Source organism: Mastacembelus armatus, chromosome 6 (assembly GCF_900324485.2).
Source record: "Mastacembelus armatus chromosome 6, fMasArm1.2, whole genome shotgun sequence".
In the NCBI taxonomy this organism is placed as follows: Eukaryota; Metazoa; Chordata; class Actinopteri; order Synbranchiformes; family Mastacembelidae; genus Mastacembelus; species Mastacembelus armatus.
Window position 1 is genome coordinate 1,780,055 of NC_046638.1, and position 17,109 is coordinate 1,797,163.

General features: G+C 41.7%; 1 protein-coding gene across 2 annotated transcripts in view; it reads right to left on the reverse strand.

The window, feature by feature from the left end:
• pot1 (protection of telomeres 1 homolog) overlaps positions 1-17,109 on the reverse strand; it is a 48,468-nt gene that overhangs the window by 6,261 nt on the left and 25,098 nt on the right. For both annotated transcript variants that reach the window (XR_003295992.1, XM_026312428.1), the window contains exons 10-11: positions 16,653-16,808; positions 286-470 (exon numbers count right to left, since the gene is read on the reverse strand). Coding sequence is in view for 1 of the 2 variants with exons in the window: in XM_026312428.1 (XP_026168213.1) it covers positions 286-470; positions 16,653-16,808 (341 nt within the window). In the remaining variant the exon portion in view is untranslated. The remainder of the gene's footprint in view (positions 1-285; positions 471-16,652; positions 16,809-17,109) is intronic.

Consider the following 17,109-nt stretch of genomic DNA (forward strand, 5'->3'; position numbering starts at 1 on the left):
AACAAAACATAAGCACATTATTTATTGGGTACATCTAACCCCAAATAGCTAGAAGAAATCTAAAATGCAAGCCAAACCAAAGCTCGGGTCTTAGGAGGTTAAAAAATCCTTCCTGTGTCCTGCCCTCAACGCTGTAGAAATCACACACACTGCACTAATATGGTTTTGGTCTTCTCTGGTCCTATTGTGCAGCAGAACCAGACCCAGAGGTCAGTGCACAGTGCAATAACTTTATTTTTAGATTTATATATATATATTTTTTGGATCCCTTGTTTCCTGCCAGACCTCTTCAGCTCCTGCACATCGGGGCTGTTTTCTGGAAGAAGCCGGATCCCCCTGCCGTATGCCGTCCCCCCGTGCAGGTGAAAAGCCAGGTGATCCACCTCCTCTGATTGGCTGCTGGTGAGCCCGGGCACCTTACTGGATCCTGGGATCGCTCGCAGGTTGTAGATCCTCAGGAAGGCCCCAAGCTGGTGGGAAACACAAACAGGAAAATGTCAGATTAAAAAAACAAAAAAAACAACCCTAGTAGCACAAACCTCTCAAACCAAGACCCAGCTTGACTCTAAATTCTTCCAAGTGTTGCTAAGACATAAACAATATTAGAGTGGAACCCAGTGACTCAAAAGCAAAATCTCTCTGTTATAACTTTGTAATCTCCAAACCCCACCTGAGGTAAGACCCTACGATTATTAATGTTTTCTCAGACTCAAAGCTCTTTCAGAGACACAGAAGACATCGAACTTCTCACAGTGTGAAGAGGAAGACGTAACAAACAGATTAGAAAGAATTCCTGGCTAACAATTTAGAAAATAGCTGCCGAGCTCCACGTCCAGGAGACCACCATGACCATCCTGTCCAGTCCTGTTCGTGTCCCCTGATGGATGGACGTCCAACATTCACACTGCTCCATTTGGTCTCCACCGCCTCCTGAGGGAAACCTCTGGCTCTTTAGCTGCTCAATGCTCAGCTCTGTTCACCAGCCCGTCTCAGACTCTTTGCTGCTGAGCAGGTCGTGCACAGCAAATGTGCCAGACAGACAAAACACTGAAGCAAAAAGCTCAGCAGGACGAACGAGGCGAGGACAGTTCTCTGTGGGTTCTCTGGGTTATCATCAAAACCTTCAATAATATTCATGGCTTTGAGGGCAGAGGACAGACTTTGTGTTGTTCTAATCAGCTGATTGATCCAGTCGGAAAATATCCATTATAACAACAACGAGATGATTTTCCATGACGTTCACGAGACCAGTTCCCATCAGCCCCAGCTGTACTTTGTTGTACCTTGTTGTATGGAAATTGCCTAAATAAATAAATAAACCTAATCCAATTATAACTCCATATGGTTTATGGTTTATGGTCACGCTTCATCTCACTGTTCACCTGGTGCAGGGGTTCCTGTTTCCCTGCTCAGTGTAGACTCCGGTCGTTGCAGTCAGCAGAGGGCAATGTTGCACCAGGCTCACAGTCCGTGTGGTGACTGATTCCAAGGACCTGTTTTAGAGGGTTTGTCATTTCTTTTCTATCCCACAGCTCTCTGTCACGAGGAGCCTGCAGCCGACAGAAATCTGTCCTCGCTCTCATCATCAACAGACGCCTCACTGATCAAGTGTCAGACGGATTCACTCTCCAGACGCCTTTTTACTGACTCCACATGACAGCGTGTAGTCGATTTGAGCCCCAGACATGCATTTATATGACCTTTAATTATAGCTGCAGAGCAGAAGGATAATTTAAATAGAGAATACACTCTATGCTGTGGCTTCTTTAAATAAGATTTTGCCCATTAACTGAGTGAAGCTCAAAATGTTCAAAGACTGAAACTATGAAAGTCACTTTTTTATTTTTTATTTTTTTACTTTCCCCCCGTGTCCTGATCTGAGAAGAGAATATTTAATGAGCTCAAGAAAAAGTCCAAAAAATGAAAAAGAGATTTTCTGATTATTTTTGACAAAGCACTAAAATAAAAGAAAATGTGTCAACTTTGATTATTAGAAGGATCCTGAACATCATCGGCAAAAATGAACTGCGTTATTTCATTGTTTACCTGCCTGTGTATTATTTTAATGGCTGGTGGCTGCTGGTTAACTCACAGGGGCTGAAATACATTGAGTGCAGGTGATGTTTTCATCTACACAGACTATCAACACCAGTCATTTCTGTAACCTGTGAATATGACTGATCCCTAGAGGAGCCGTCTTCAGACGCGTTCAGAAACGACGCAAATCACATTTTCAGCTTGTGCTGTTTAGCATCATACAGCTCATACAGTATCTAGGCAGGCTAAGTTCACACCTGGTCTCCTGCAAAGAGTCCGTGTTGGTGTATTTTGAATTTACAGGTAAAATCTTCAGAGCAGTGAAGAGATACAAGTTTTATTATTTTTTTTTACAATAGTGACTAATGAAGAGCGTGCAGCTGATGCCACATCACCCCACGGTGAAACCACTGAATCTGCAGCTCTGCTACTTTTAGCATTTTGGTTTGCTCACTGCTGTGTTTTCAGAAAAAAAGGCTCTAAAAACCCAATAAGCTCTAAACCCACAGTACACTATCCTGATCAGCACCAAACAGCAGGCAGGTGGAGAGTCACGTGGAGACAGGAGCTAAATAACAGAATATTCCTCTGACTGTTCATCTGAATGCTGGATGTGTGTTCGTCAGGTGACTCCAAGTGAATAATAACGTGGGTCTCTAGATGCCGGACGTGTGAATAAGCACGTGTTGTGTTCGTAACTTCTTTGCACTGATGTCGAGTCTGTTATTTCAGGTTAACTGCAGGTTGATTGTCTCAATCTTGAATGAATTGTGGTTTTGGTGAAGTTAGATTTAATTCCCACAGAATGAGAAGCAGCGCTCTCCACCTCCTTTTTCCTCGGGTGTATGCTTTCATTTCAGAAAGTACATGGAGAAACAGGCCATTTGAATAGGAATCATTATTAAGATCACAGAAGTCCCTCAGAAGCAGGAAGCAAACAATAAGAGTATTTTTATTTGCAGAATCCCAGACTCTGCCTGGGTTTCATTTCATCCCCAGAGACCTGGATGTTTAGAAGAATGAGACAGAAGAAAACAACCATAAGTACTCTGGAGTCTGCCTGTGTTTTCTTAGAGCTACACGCGGGTTTAGCAGAATTTACCACAGTTTGTGTTTGGAAACAGCCAGACACAGAACTGAGAGAGTGACTAATGCTGGGAGACTGTGAGAAAGCAGCAGTCGGCTCTGAGCCGGTCTGGGCAAACCTCCCGGTTGTATTCACACATTAAATCCTCAGTAGCGGCCCTGAGAGGCCAGGTGTGATTATAACAGCAGCACAAAGTTTAAACCAGAACATGACTCATCTGACCACAGGACCAAGGTCAGTGCACCCTAAAGTACAGTACCTTACTGCAGATGTTTCTTTTTCCATCCTGGTTCACATCAGTCTGGATTAAACCCCTCTGTTTGTTTTTTTTGTAAGAGACAAAATAGACTCCCAGGAGTCCCTGTGGAGACGATATGAGGGTCCCAGGTGTCACCTGCATCAAGGTCATGACCCTGGTGCATTGGTCTCCAAGCAAAAGTGCAGTTTATATGACAAGTGGTTGATCCTCTTCAGATGACTTCCCTTCTCCATTCACAAGATGGTTGTACCGGAAAATTCTTTTACTCTGATTCTAGACGGTAACTTAGTCTCAGAGGTCCACAGGGACCAGAACAGACTTCCATGAGTCCATATAGAGAAGCAGGTCCATAATGAAACAGTTTCCCCAGTGTGGAAAAACTTGCCACGATTGAAGCAATCAACCGACTAGAGATTGGCAGCATAATGGGAAAGACATTTTCCTACTCAGCCAAAAAAAAAAAAAAAAACTACCAAACCTGCAGGTGAAAAACTGACAGAGAGAAAGATCAGAAAAAAAAAAAAAAACAGAAGTAAAAAGACAAATTGTCACTTTTGGATTCTACTTTGGTTTGACTCGGGCTGGGGGCTGAACCTCAGAACATGAAATGTCTGGATACATTTAATGGATAAATCTTGTTTGCTTATGCTTCGACAGAAATTCACTGATCTAAAACTACATTTTCTAATTTTTTATTTATACAAAGTTGATCTATGTTTGTTTATGTTTAGACAGTAATTACTATTTTCATTGGGGTAAGAACGTTTGCTTCGTGGGTCTTTGCAGTTTCAGTCTCATGTAAGAATTATATTATATAATAGACAATTTTGTATTATTTTTACTCTCATTTTCACTCAGATGTAAGAGTGTTCTTGAATGCATCAACCAGCATCAGTGAAAAGTGCTCCTATTGCTTAAAGTAGGCTACTGAGCAGAGGTTTTATTCGGCATCAATAACATCGATCAGGTATCAAACTGGAACCAGTTGTAATTGACTGGACCCAGAGAGCTGGAAACCTTAAAGATGTAACATAAAGGCCTTAGGAGTATTTCATCACAACATAGCAAACGCACAAAGTACAGGACAGTGTGATGTCTGCATTGCTTATTTTCTCTACTTTGTGTGTGTGTGGTTGAAAGAGTTTAAAGTCTTCATTAGACACCAGGATTATCAGAGTGTTTCCTTTTTAAAGGAAATAAAAGCTCAGGAGAAAAGAGGAAATCGCCCCATGGTGCCGTCATTACTGCAACAGTTGGCATAGCAACCAGGAGCAGGAGGATCGGCGGCGTCGTTACAGGTTTGTGATCGGCTTTTCCTGCTCTTCGACCAGTCAGATCATTCGGCCGAGACAACACTTGGTATAATAGGCACGTTATCACCATCAGGATGTGCACAGGGGGCGTTCGGGGGCCGTAGGACACACTGGCCCACGGCTCAAAGAGCGATGGCCTGTCTTCACGCAGCTTCCCCTGCAAACAAACCATTTTCTTTTTAAAGAGGCTGAGGGAACAGAGTGGAGCAGCCTGTGGCGGCTTCTGTAAGTACTTGATCTGTATGAAAACTAAACACTCCACTGTCCGCCCACCGCCCGACAGCCAAGATGCCGCTGCCGCTGTCTCATGGTATTAGTGCTGCTTGGCTGCTCAGTAAAAAAAAAAGATCCCTTAAAATTCAAAAGATTGCTCTGGGCTTCCACAGCTTCTCGTCGAGACGAGGCTCAATAAAACAGCCAAAAAAAAACTTGTGCGTTCATTTCACTCAGGCTCCTTCATGGAGCAGCAGGCTTCAAAAGCCAGACAGACACAGCCCGACCCGACAGCTGCTTATGCTGCAACTCGACGAGGAACATGCGACCGACTGAATTACACCATTTCAGATTAAATACCTCAACAGCACCTTAAGTAAAACAATCAGACTATTTTCATCCACTGATCTGACAATTTTTCAGCCAATAAATAAGATTACAGGCTGCCAGGAAACCGATTAGAAGAAGTGTCAACAAATCCCTTCACATCTCAATTTACATCACATAAACAAACAGGCTCCCAAAACCTGATGTTTTTCCTCATTCCACCAAACAACTTTTTAATCAAACTGAACATGACTGCTCCAAGCAGCCACTACCACTTCGGGTCGATTTAAAAAGGTTGTTAGTTTGAGCTAAATAATCCCAAACACAGACGACTAGATGAACAATGAAGAAAACTGAAGACAAAAACATTAAAGACTTCAGATAAATTTCCAGATTACTTTACTACTCCCCAGAAGATGAACCCTTTAAATTTATGAGATTTACTACACTCACCAGAGACTGTAAAGGCAGCAGCAGCGTGAAGCAGGGGATTTAATAAAGCTTCTCTTTAAGAACATCTATATGTTTCCTTTGTTGATGCATTTGGCTCTCAAGGCTCTATTAAAGCCTGAGCTGCAAAATTGATTTTTGACGTTGCAACATTAAAAAGCTGAAGTTTCAAGTCAACAAACTGTACACATGAATAAACACATGCTGCTTTGACACTGTTTTCATATGAATGTACACAAATGTTTTTCAGTTTTAAATCATCTAACCATCCTGCATTACTTGCACGACGTATACTAAGTATAATGATCAGTGTTATTCTGATCCTGAGGTTTTTTTGCACTAACAATACTTGCACATCACCTGTACCGTTCGGTGCTATTGTTGCTATTATGTAAAGTTTCTTATCTGCTTATCAAACACAGTTTTTTCTTATTATTAGTTGAAATGTGCAGAAAAAACAACAAACAAACAAAAAAACAAACTCGTCGCTTAGATCGTGTTTAAAAGTCCATGCTGGAATAAACCGGTAAACACTGGTTTCTGCTGCTGGGCACCTTACTGCTGGAATAAACTGCAAAGCATCTCAGAGACATTAAAGTAAAGACAGTAAATTGTGATGAATGGCCTTATTTCTTTTTCTGGTAAATGTGTATTTTGTTCTCTCTTTAAAAAAAACATTTTGATCTCATTTAGACTTTGATTAAATAAAGCCCAGCTAACTAATTAGGAAGAAAATCCCTTCGACACCAAGACAAATCTGTTTGAGCAGAAGGATCCGCTCTGACGTCTGTTTGTTTATCGGTACTCAACAGGACTGAACTACTAAATAAACCACTCGTTTATTAACTTTATTCTCCGGGAGACTCTTCAAATAGGTTCAAGCTCTCTGCTCAGGAATAATCAAAGAACACAAAGGTTGAGGTGGTGCCCGAGGCCACCAGGGAAGTCCAGACCACCACAACGTTAAAACCCCCAGCGGGAGAAGTTATTACTCAAACTGGGAGCAGTTTTACTCGACACGAATGTGAAATTTGTTTTTCTGATCAAAAGGCTTGATAAAGAGCCAGAAGACTATCAGACAAACTGACGATGAACATGATGGAAAATAAAAGCTTTTTAATCTCTGCTGCTTGGATTGGACATCACACCCCCTCACACAGGGAAAAATCTGTCCACAGTTGTAGTATATAAATAAATCATCTGTACAGGAGATGAAGCTCAGATGAGAGCTGTGTAATGAAGCGTCAGTGTGAATGTGGATCTGAACCCGGGGTTGTTTAAACGATGCCCTGCTGCCTTCTCAAGCGCCGGGAGAAGCAGCATTTCTGCTGCGGTCCGTGGGTTTTGGGGGGAAGTTTGAGGCCGCAGGCCGACATGAAGTCTCATTTTCCACAGAGCTGTGCTCACTAAACAGGAAACAGCGTGGGAGTAAAAAGAGCGCTGCATTATCTCGTGACCCCCCCAAAAACATTTAATGACATGGAAATGTACACCCGGCCAACCGTGAGTGCTAAAAATGAGATAATGAGCGGAAGCTGTCGGAGCCGAACACGATGACAGTGTGAATAACAATCAATGGCTCAAACTCTCCGCACAATATTTCAGGATGCGGCAATTAAAGAAAACAAAAGCAGGAGCAATGAAACATAATGGCTGAACTCAAAACATCCCTCGTCAGGACACGCAGACCAAGGTTTCAGTCAATACACTGTGACACTGGTAACAGGGAAATGATATCTAATCACCAAATTAAAACCTTGTTAATAAGTTTAACTTTTGGGAGGATTAATCATTAGACATGAACGTTTTTAACATTAACTGCTGATATGATATTTATGCTACATGTTATTGACTGGGTGCCTTTATCTGTTTATTGTATATAGTGAAGTTTCTGTGTAAAAGTAAATGTAAGAGCTGCTGGACAATCTCCATCTTTATCTTAATGCCATTTAATCTCAATATTTTAAAACAAAGCAACAGTCTGCAGGATCTACTGTACACACACAGACCAGCACCAGCTCAAAAGTGAGCAAACGCACATATACAAGTACATTAATAATTTATACATCAGTGAAAAAATATGGCCTTAGAAACTATAGCCTGTAGACAAATTGTTCTTTGCTATAATGACTTTCTTGTCTACGTCACATCCATTGTGATGCCAATTACAGCCGTCTTCACAGTGTGCGGCCTCATGACTCTGTCTGAAGCCCCTGCAGAAATTGATTACACCCCTCAGGACTCATGCGGTGCCTGGGTATGTTACAAGTCTGTGGAAATGTGGACATTTAAATTCAGCCAACATGCAGTTAATCATTAATTATTACTTATGTAGGTGAAACTAGAACCGTAAGACAGCAGATGTTGCTGGACCGACGAGGGCTCAGAAGATTTCACAGCAAGTTCTAAGATGAGAGCGATGTGGTCGGTGCTAAGAAGATGTGAGGAAGGAGAGGCTGTTTCCACATCACATCTGTTCCTGTGATGTCGGAGGAGAACATGAGTCTATTTCGGGTTTTCGGGTCAAACTGTTCTTCGCTATGTCTCCTAAAGAAATAGTCAAGTTCAGCAGAAGTTCACAGATATTCTTGAAACCTCCACATTAACTCTGACAACTGCAGTGAGAATCTGAAACAACAGAAATGACAAGACAAAACGGGGGAGGACTGCGCCTAAAGGCCGGTGCAGGTACAGCGGGAAGAGAAAATGAGGCGAACGGAGAAGTAACCTGGTAAACACCTGGAGATTCTGCTGAGACAGGAAGGAGGACAGCAGGAGGCAGAGCATGGAAGATAAATGGATCAATAAAGAAGGGCAGAGTCAGGAGGAAAATAAGAGATGAACGAAAGGATATGAAGAGACAGGAGGAGTTAGAGAGACGCACTGTGGTGCGAATAATGAGCGAGGCAGGAAACGGGCGAGAGGAAACACCACGACTTCATCAGAGTTCAGCTTAAAAGCCGAAAAACAGACTCAGATCTTTTCACAGCTTTAAAGTGCTGACGGGGACGATACAGTATCTGTGAAATATGTGTTTATTAGCGTGTCGAGTGTAAAGAGTGGCTGAGTCAGGCTGGCGAACACGGAGCAAACCCCTCCAGCTCCTTGAGGTTTCAGACTGTATCTATTGTCTCTGTTAGCGTGCTGATGTTGGCGTACAACTCAAAGCACCACTATAAAATACAATACTGTGCAAAAGTTTTAGGTGGTAAAAATACACAGGGGAAGCTTTTAATATAAATGACATAAGTAGTTTTTTATTTATCAATGAACTTCATACAAAACCTAAATCTAACCAGTATCTGCAGAAACCCCCTTCTCTCTGTAGATTCAAGCTGTCCCAGTGTTTCTGTCTCTTCATGTGATCCCAGACTGACACAGTACCAAGATCTGGGCTTTTCTGGGTCAGACCATCTACTGCAGGACTTCTTGCCTCTGAAAACAGTTCTCTATTGGGTTCTTCACGGGCCTGTTGTCCTGCATAAAGAACCCGGGATCACTCAGACACCTGATGGTGTGATAAGAAGTGTCTAAAACATCTGCACAGTACTGCACATTCATAATATTTAAAATAAGCCTGTTTCTATCAGATCATATAAAATGTATGTTTCCAGTGATCCAAGGGAACAAAAGTAAATCAGCAGCCATTTTTCCTGCAGACCAAGGTTTTACTATACAAGCAGCAACATGTTTATCAGACTGAAATGTGCAAAAGAGTCACATAAAAGCCACGACAGACTCAAACTGTGTACATGGAGACTAAGAGCACTCAGTGCACTCTAACCTACATGCTCCTCATCTCCTCCTACAAGTTTATGAGTGTTTCTGTTGACGAGGGTTGTGTAGGAGTGACAGACTTTACAGCTGAACACAACATTTTGCTGCTTCCTCTTTTTTTTTTTTTTTTTTTTTTTAAATAAGTGCCATTCAAATGAATCTTTTATTATATGTGTGTGTGTGTTTCTGAAGGGATCATTGATGGAGGCAGCAACACACACACACACACACACACACACACACACACACTAACTGCAGCACACCTCCTCGCTCTCTTGTTCTCAGCTCCTCTCTTCATTATAATGGGCTCCGGTCTCTCCTAATGGCCTTCTTCTCACAGAAACGCCTCAGTCGATTTCGCACAATATCACCGATGATTCACCTGAGGAGACTGGTAATTGGGGGAAATATTCCTGTTCAAACACTTCTTTAGAAAAGCTCTGGTGTGTGTGTGTGTGTGAGAGGTGAATTGACAGATGGGTGTTAAGAGACACCTGTCAAAAAAATCCAATCAAAGGGGCATTTTACCCATGATCCACCATTCTGAGCTTTACTTTGAGGCTTTAAGTGTTTTAAATGGACTGTTAGATGAGGGTTTATGTGGCCGTGCAGACCCTGCTGTCAGCCTAATGTGTTCATGCGGCTCCGCTAACAGACCTAAAGTGAAAAGATGCGCTGATCCCACGCCCACTGACATTGGATGTGTGTATTACAGCCATGGGTTTGTTCTACGCACATGCACTGTGCGATAAACATACACAAAGAAATTCTGGCACCGCTGGAAACATGACACGAACAAGCTGATTTGTATTATCTGGACTCCCGCAGACAGACGGACGCAAAAGGCTTAATACAAGAACAGAAGACACGAGTCAGATTAAACCCCTTTCGTACGTCCATCATGTGTCTAACGACAGATCATCATAAAGGCTTTTTAGCAAACCAGTTTGCATGTTGGCTAAAAGATGTTGGTGGATCTGGACTTATTTAGGAAAGTACCCTCACTACACTGCTCACTTTAATGCACAACACTGGATTCATGCATCTGCTGTGTTTTCAGTCAGACACCTGAAAAGGCAGAAAATGTGTTTATACATGAAATTCCCGCTAAACGTGACTATTCTATTAAGGAGCAATAACAGAATCTAAAATTAATTTAATTACACCTCAGCTGAGAGTTTTCACACACCTGACAGTCTCTCCTCCTTATTTTCACTTCTGTCATATGGTGCCTGTGCCAGAGTCACGTCTCACAAATACTCAGACAATCGTAATCACAGAACAAGAAATGGAGCCTGTTTGTTTATACTCTGGTCTAAAACCTGATTCTCTCTCCAAACAGCTTGACCCTAAACAGAATATTCCCATAGCCCAACTGTAGAGTGCAGACTCCAAAAACCTGATCGTTACTGGGACACCCAAACAAACTACTCTAGAAATCCTTCTCTAAACTGGTGGTGTCCCCCTGGAAATCACTGTCAGTCCATGTATCAGTCCCGACATTAATCAGGACACTCCAGTGCTGAGAGGATGGGGGCGGTTTGAGTCGGTGTGTTTTGGGTCAGGTGAAAATTCTTTTATTAATTCGATGAAAATGTTCTTGTATATTTGTGAAATCAGTTATTTCCTCGTTCCTGTCATTAATTGTGTGATGACCCTTAATGTTACGGACTTCGGTCTGTGCTGACGTTCACTAGACAACATGCAGACGAGGTCGGTGAAGTCGTGCTGCTGCCTCGCCCTCCGTCTTGCCTGTAATGTCATTTAGCAGAAACTAATGAAATGAAAATGCAATTTTCTCCATTGCTCGGTGTTTCGTTTGCAGCCTGTCAACACAGAGGGTCGGCCTGGTTTCTGGTGGATTCTGACTTGGTGTAGAAATATTCTTTTCCCAAGGATCCGTGTCCAGAGATGTAAATGTTTAACACACTACCGTACAACAAACCCTCTTCCAGCTCTGAGTATTTTGCTTCATCTACAACATTTCGCTGAATTAAATTTAAACCAGTGACCCCCCCACCCCCTCGGATGATCTCCCTTCATTACTTTGAATGTTATTTCATGTCAAATCATGTGTTGACAAAGTGTGTTTAGCCGTTCACACTCCACAACAGTACGACAGACCCCGCTCGGCCTCACGCACTCGACGCTTAAATGACTCCCCGACAACAACAACTGACGGATGATAACTTCATACTGCGATAATTAGGTAAATGAATGAGAAGAAATTAACTTTACTTTGGCAAATGACTGCTAAATGAAGCAAATATTAATGAAGAGTAATCAGAGTAATTTCAGTCATATTCTATCACCATTAAAAGTGTAAACTCACGAGTTTTGCACAGGAAGAAAAAGCTCCTGTCTCTTCTAAACAACTTCAAAACATTGAACTTAGGACCCCGCTCTCACATACAAAGAAAGTAAATAGATACTACAGTAAATACTCCAAGAGATTCCTTTTCTTTCTGTTGGCTGAGCTAAAATTGGACAGAAATACAAACGTCTTGCTCACCAGGTTCAGTTAAGAGGTGGTGAGTTCAAAATGAGGCTTTTCTATTCACATTTGGCTGCAAAGATTTGTTGCTTTTCTCTTTCACGTAATTTTGATCGAAGATCTTTGGGGAAGGTATCAGCTATTGATCTGACAGAGTAAATAAATCTGAAGACATCACCACAGAATCAGGCCCCATGTGAAGGCTGTTTCTGATATGATATAGTCATAAAATAGAAAAAGAGACAACAGAACAAAAATAATTCCTAGTAGTAGCCCAGAAATACATATATATGTCCTGGCCTAGAGAAAACGGTGAAAAAGGACATCTTATTCCCAAAAGCTCCTGCTGCTGTGGCCTCAGGATCACAAAGTTATGTCGCAGAGAACATCTGGTAGTTCTGCATCGAACCCGACGATCTGACAAACTGAAACATCTGAAAACATTAACTGAGAGCTGAGCACCAAACCTCCAGCGCTCAAACATCTGAGGTCTCAAAGCTTTCAAGATCTGAGGCTGTTCTAAACCTTCAGTAGTTAAAAATCAAGGTTAAAATAAAAGGCAAGTTCTTGTACAAGCAAACGCAGAAGAGAAACCTCTGAGTAAAAGTGCCACAGACGTGCTGTGATCACAGGAGTTGTGTGGCCCTCGAGACGACACTGCCATAAAGGAATTAGCAGAAAAAGTAAAGAAAGGAGAGAAAGTCGCTGGATCTCAGAGGTCAATGTCAACACATTTATCTTGCTGAGTGTGAAGGTGGCTGCGTGGGATTAGCTCTTCAGCAGGAGGCCAAGTGGTTTCCATAGCTATGATTCAGTCATAACTGTAGTTAGAACAGTTATTTGTGATTATTACGGGGTTGGACACACAAAGAGGACAAACAAGCTCCTGGTGTCCCACCATCTTTTTCCGTAGAGGTCCACACACTGTTTACCAATCTAAAATACAGGAGGGACACACCAAGCAGAATAGAGAGACGAGTGAGAAGGTATTTATGGCTGCGATGACAAGAACTCTTTAGACATAACACACTATAATTTTTAAAAAGTGTTTTTCATACTGGAGGGAATATTTATAAACATGGTTATTTACTGAATTCATGAATGTTAGAGAGTCATTCTGTCTTTTCTGAAGTACAAAGAAGGAAATGACATTGGAAAGCAACGAAAAGACAAAAGGATCAGGATTTTAAACTGGGATCGTCTTAAAAAAAAAAAAAAGTACACATTTGCTGTTAAGAATAACTCCAGCCTTCATGTCACCTGGTGGAGCAAATGTTGATTGTTTTTCACTTAATATTTTTAATTGGACATTAATTGGACACAAGACCTCTCTCTGCTATGGATTAAACAAGCAAACTCTGGTGCAGGTTGTTTCAGTGTGTGAAAGCTAATGGACCAGCTGTAAAACTGTAGTTTTAGCATCAACGCACAAGCTCAACTAATATCTGTAATTATATCTGTTAACTGCAAACTCTTCAGGAAGCAACAGTGCGTATATAAATATATACATCTTTATATAGAACAGTGTGCTGGTACCCTACTCTGTGCATAAAACGTAGTGAATCAACGATCCTACGGCACCAGTGTGAATTTAAACCAAACCAAAACTAAAAACAAAGACTGTATTAATTCCCATTGGTCTGGACCAAACTACAGGTGTGAAAGCGCCGAGCCTCCAGGAGGAGTTTCGGTCTGTGGCTAATTATGTGCCCTAAGCAGAAGCTCCTCAGGTTTTTCAGGCACGTATGTGACACATTCTGCTCCAGACACATGCAGCACACACCAGTATAGAATCACAGTTAGTCACTTCAGCAAGTGCTCGCAAGGTGCAAACATTTCTTCCACAGAAATGTTGGAACTGGATCAAGTCACACCACAAAAATATCTACAGCGTTGCACTGAATCACATGTCTAATGATTTTATAATGTCGTTGGAGTCACTGTGGGAAACGTGTTTCTAATTTTCTCTCATTGCCATATAAGTACATGAGGGTGGCAGAACATTAGAAACACTTAGACCTGTATTCATAATTTAAAATCAGGGTGAGAGTAAAAACTGAGCATGATAGTAAATGGATCATTAAAGTAAATTTAACGGCTGTACAGGTGTTCCTAATAAAATGGACAACTAAATTTAATATGTAAAATTAGTATTGTAGTGTTGTTTAAATCTGTCAATTATTCTTATGAAGCCAGAAAAAGATCCTTCATATTTCCCAGAAGTAAAATTTAACATCTTCAAATCTCATTTAGGTCAAAACCCAAAGATAAATCTGATCTGAATCATTGGAACATAATCAATAACGTGCAGTTAATGGCCTAAAATACATAAAAGTAATAATATTGGTAAGTAGAGGGGGAAAAAAACTGGACTTTCTGCCAATAAAACAGAAAGGGTCCCATGAATGATCAGCAATCACTCCTTTAAATCTGTGTGGACTTTAAATACATCTGCTCTAAAGCTCAAGAAATGTTATTTTAACCTGGGTCACTGTGACCTAAAGCCAGCGGGGCCTCATGTGCTCAGCAGAGGCAAAAAAACAAAAAACTGGTTTAACAGCAGAGCAGCTACACTGTGTGTGTGTGTGTTGGAAACAGCAGCTCCTGTGTGTAGTTTGTCCTGTAATTCAATGTGACTGCAACTGACACGATGTAATGTATGTCTGAGACCTGAATCAAGATGGATGAGCTTCCCTGTTACAGACACACACACACACACACACACACACACACACACACACACACACACACACACACACACACACACACACACACACACACACACACACACACACACACACACACACACACACACACACCAGACAGAGAGAAATCATTCTTGGGTGGATTTGTCTGGTGTTACATTAAATCTAGGAGAATCAGAATGAACCTGAATCACGGCAGACACAGCGACTCCTCTGTCGGACCATCACACAATGCTGGACGGCTGTCTCCGACCTAATGTGGTCCGGAGTTCGCCGAACCTGAACCTAAAGGTACAGCCCACGATTCCAATTCATTACAAATTCAGCCAAATTTAGCAAAACTTTTCTTCTGTTCCTCCTGCCGTCTCTCCAGTGTGGCAAGTGCAGCCAATCAGCACTGCTCTTGTTTGTGCACAAAAGAAGTCGGGGTAGAAAGACTAGACATCAATGCACAGAAATAGCTGGAAATAAATACGTCAGCTAAACAAAAGGAGGAAAAAAAAGAACCAAAAAGGCACAGATGAGAATAAACTTTAGCTGAGATGCTCAAACATCAGTAAAGTGTGCTCATCTGTACAAGACAGTGTGTAGGGTATGATGCTTATTCAAATTTCAAGCTAATATTTTGGTGACACTGTGCAAGAATCTTATAAACACACCCAGGGGCAGCTATAAAGCCCTCACACACGGCTTTTCTGGGTAATTTTGTCTCACTTGGAGCAGAAAAATGACTCGACTCCAATCAGACCCAACTACAGCACAAATTTAACAGCTCCCACAGCTGCACATTGTTGAGCTCGCTTACTTCATAATGATATGCAATTTTCAGCTGCTAGCTGGAGAATAAAAAAATGACATGGGACTCAGACTGCCTTCTTGATAGCGGATAGATGACGACTGATGCCAAGTGTTCAAAAGTAAAGGAACAGTGCACCAGATTAAAAAGGTGAGAGCTGTGACTCACCCAGATCACAGGACTTAGTGATGCCTTTCGCTTTGTTTACATTGTCACTTTATAAATGGCCTCAGTGAAGCCACCGTGTTCCCAGACATTAACTTAGTACAGTGCCGGTATTATTGATAGAAATGATTGAGAGTCATGACAGGTACTGAGTGACAGCAACACTAAATGTAAACTAAAACCATGAGATTTAAAAACAGCTGTGATGAGTGTCAGAGAAACAAAGACGAAAGACGAGAGAAAGATGGAGTCGGGCAAACCAAGGTCTCCGAGCGCAGCCTTATTAAAAACTCACAGTAATTATTGTGTGGAGCGCGATCCGAGGTCAGCCAGAGCTGCGGAGAACAAACTAGTTTTGTTTTGTAGAACAAGAGAGTGAAATGAATGTTTAATATAAAGAAGGAGAAGAACGGCTCTTCACCGAACAGTGAGGGGGCACAAGGTCGAGGAAACCTGCATGGAGGCTTCTCTGTCACAATACAGAACTGAGGTTTGACTTAAGGACTTAATTAGGATTTAAGGATTTAATTAAAAATGGTTTGTTTTCTATCCTTTATATGTGCAATCATGTCTGTTCACTAGTAACATTTGCTGTAATTTCAATAGGCCGGAGGTGCAGGGTTTCAGTACTGATACCAAAAAGATATTTTTTCATACGTTTCTTTGAGAAATACGAAAGGGGAAATAAAATACTATTTAATTAAAAAGACACGAGAATCCAAAGAGATGTTAAATATTATCTTAAAGCACACATAGGAAACTAAATCAAATACTCAACAGTGCCAAACTGCAAAAACTATGATATAAATCAGAAACTATCTGAACACAGAATGAGACCAACAACATCATCGATATGAGAAACAACCTCATGAACGTTTATCCTCAGGGGACACTGGTACCACCATGTCCCCACAGAGTCAGCAGCAGAAATGTGAGACCACAAATGAGCAGATGATGGCAACTTTAGCTTCCAGACACTGTATTTGGGTAAATCGATCTCAGTATTTTGTTTTGTGAGTGAGCGCTGACCTTCAGCTGCCTGGCGAACTCCACGTGGTTGTCATAGACGAGGACGTTGGCAATGAGGTTCTCTTTCGCACTGGACAAGGAAGATGGTCCCTCTGTGACGTTTGGCTCAACTATGACCTTCAGCAGACTGCGAGGACACCTGGTCCCATCCCACACCTGAAACAGAAAACATGACAGACAGTAAGAGTCAGAGTTTTGTCAGGGAAATATGGCAGTCCATTCATCATCTGGCTATTCAACTCAACTGTGCAGCGTCACAAAGCCTGAACGGCTGAATAACATCATCAGTGACAGCAAAAAGGGTTTAGCAACATTTCACAACCATAAGAATCCTCCAGAGTCGCGTCTCCGTGTTTCATATATACAGTCCAGGCTCCGTGCTTCAGTACACTCAATCTGAAATAAATAATCCGTACTACAATAAATGAGAGTCTCTGCTTTAATTTGAGTAGGGTCG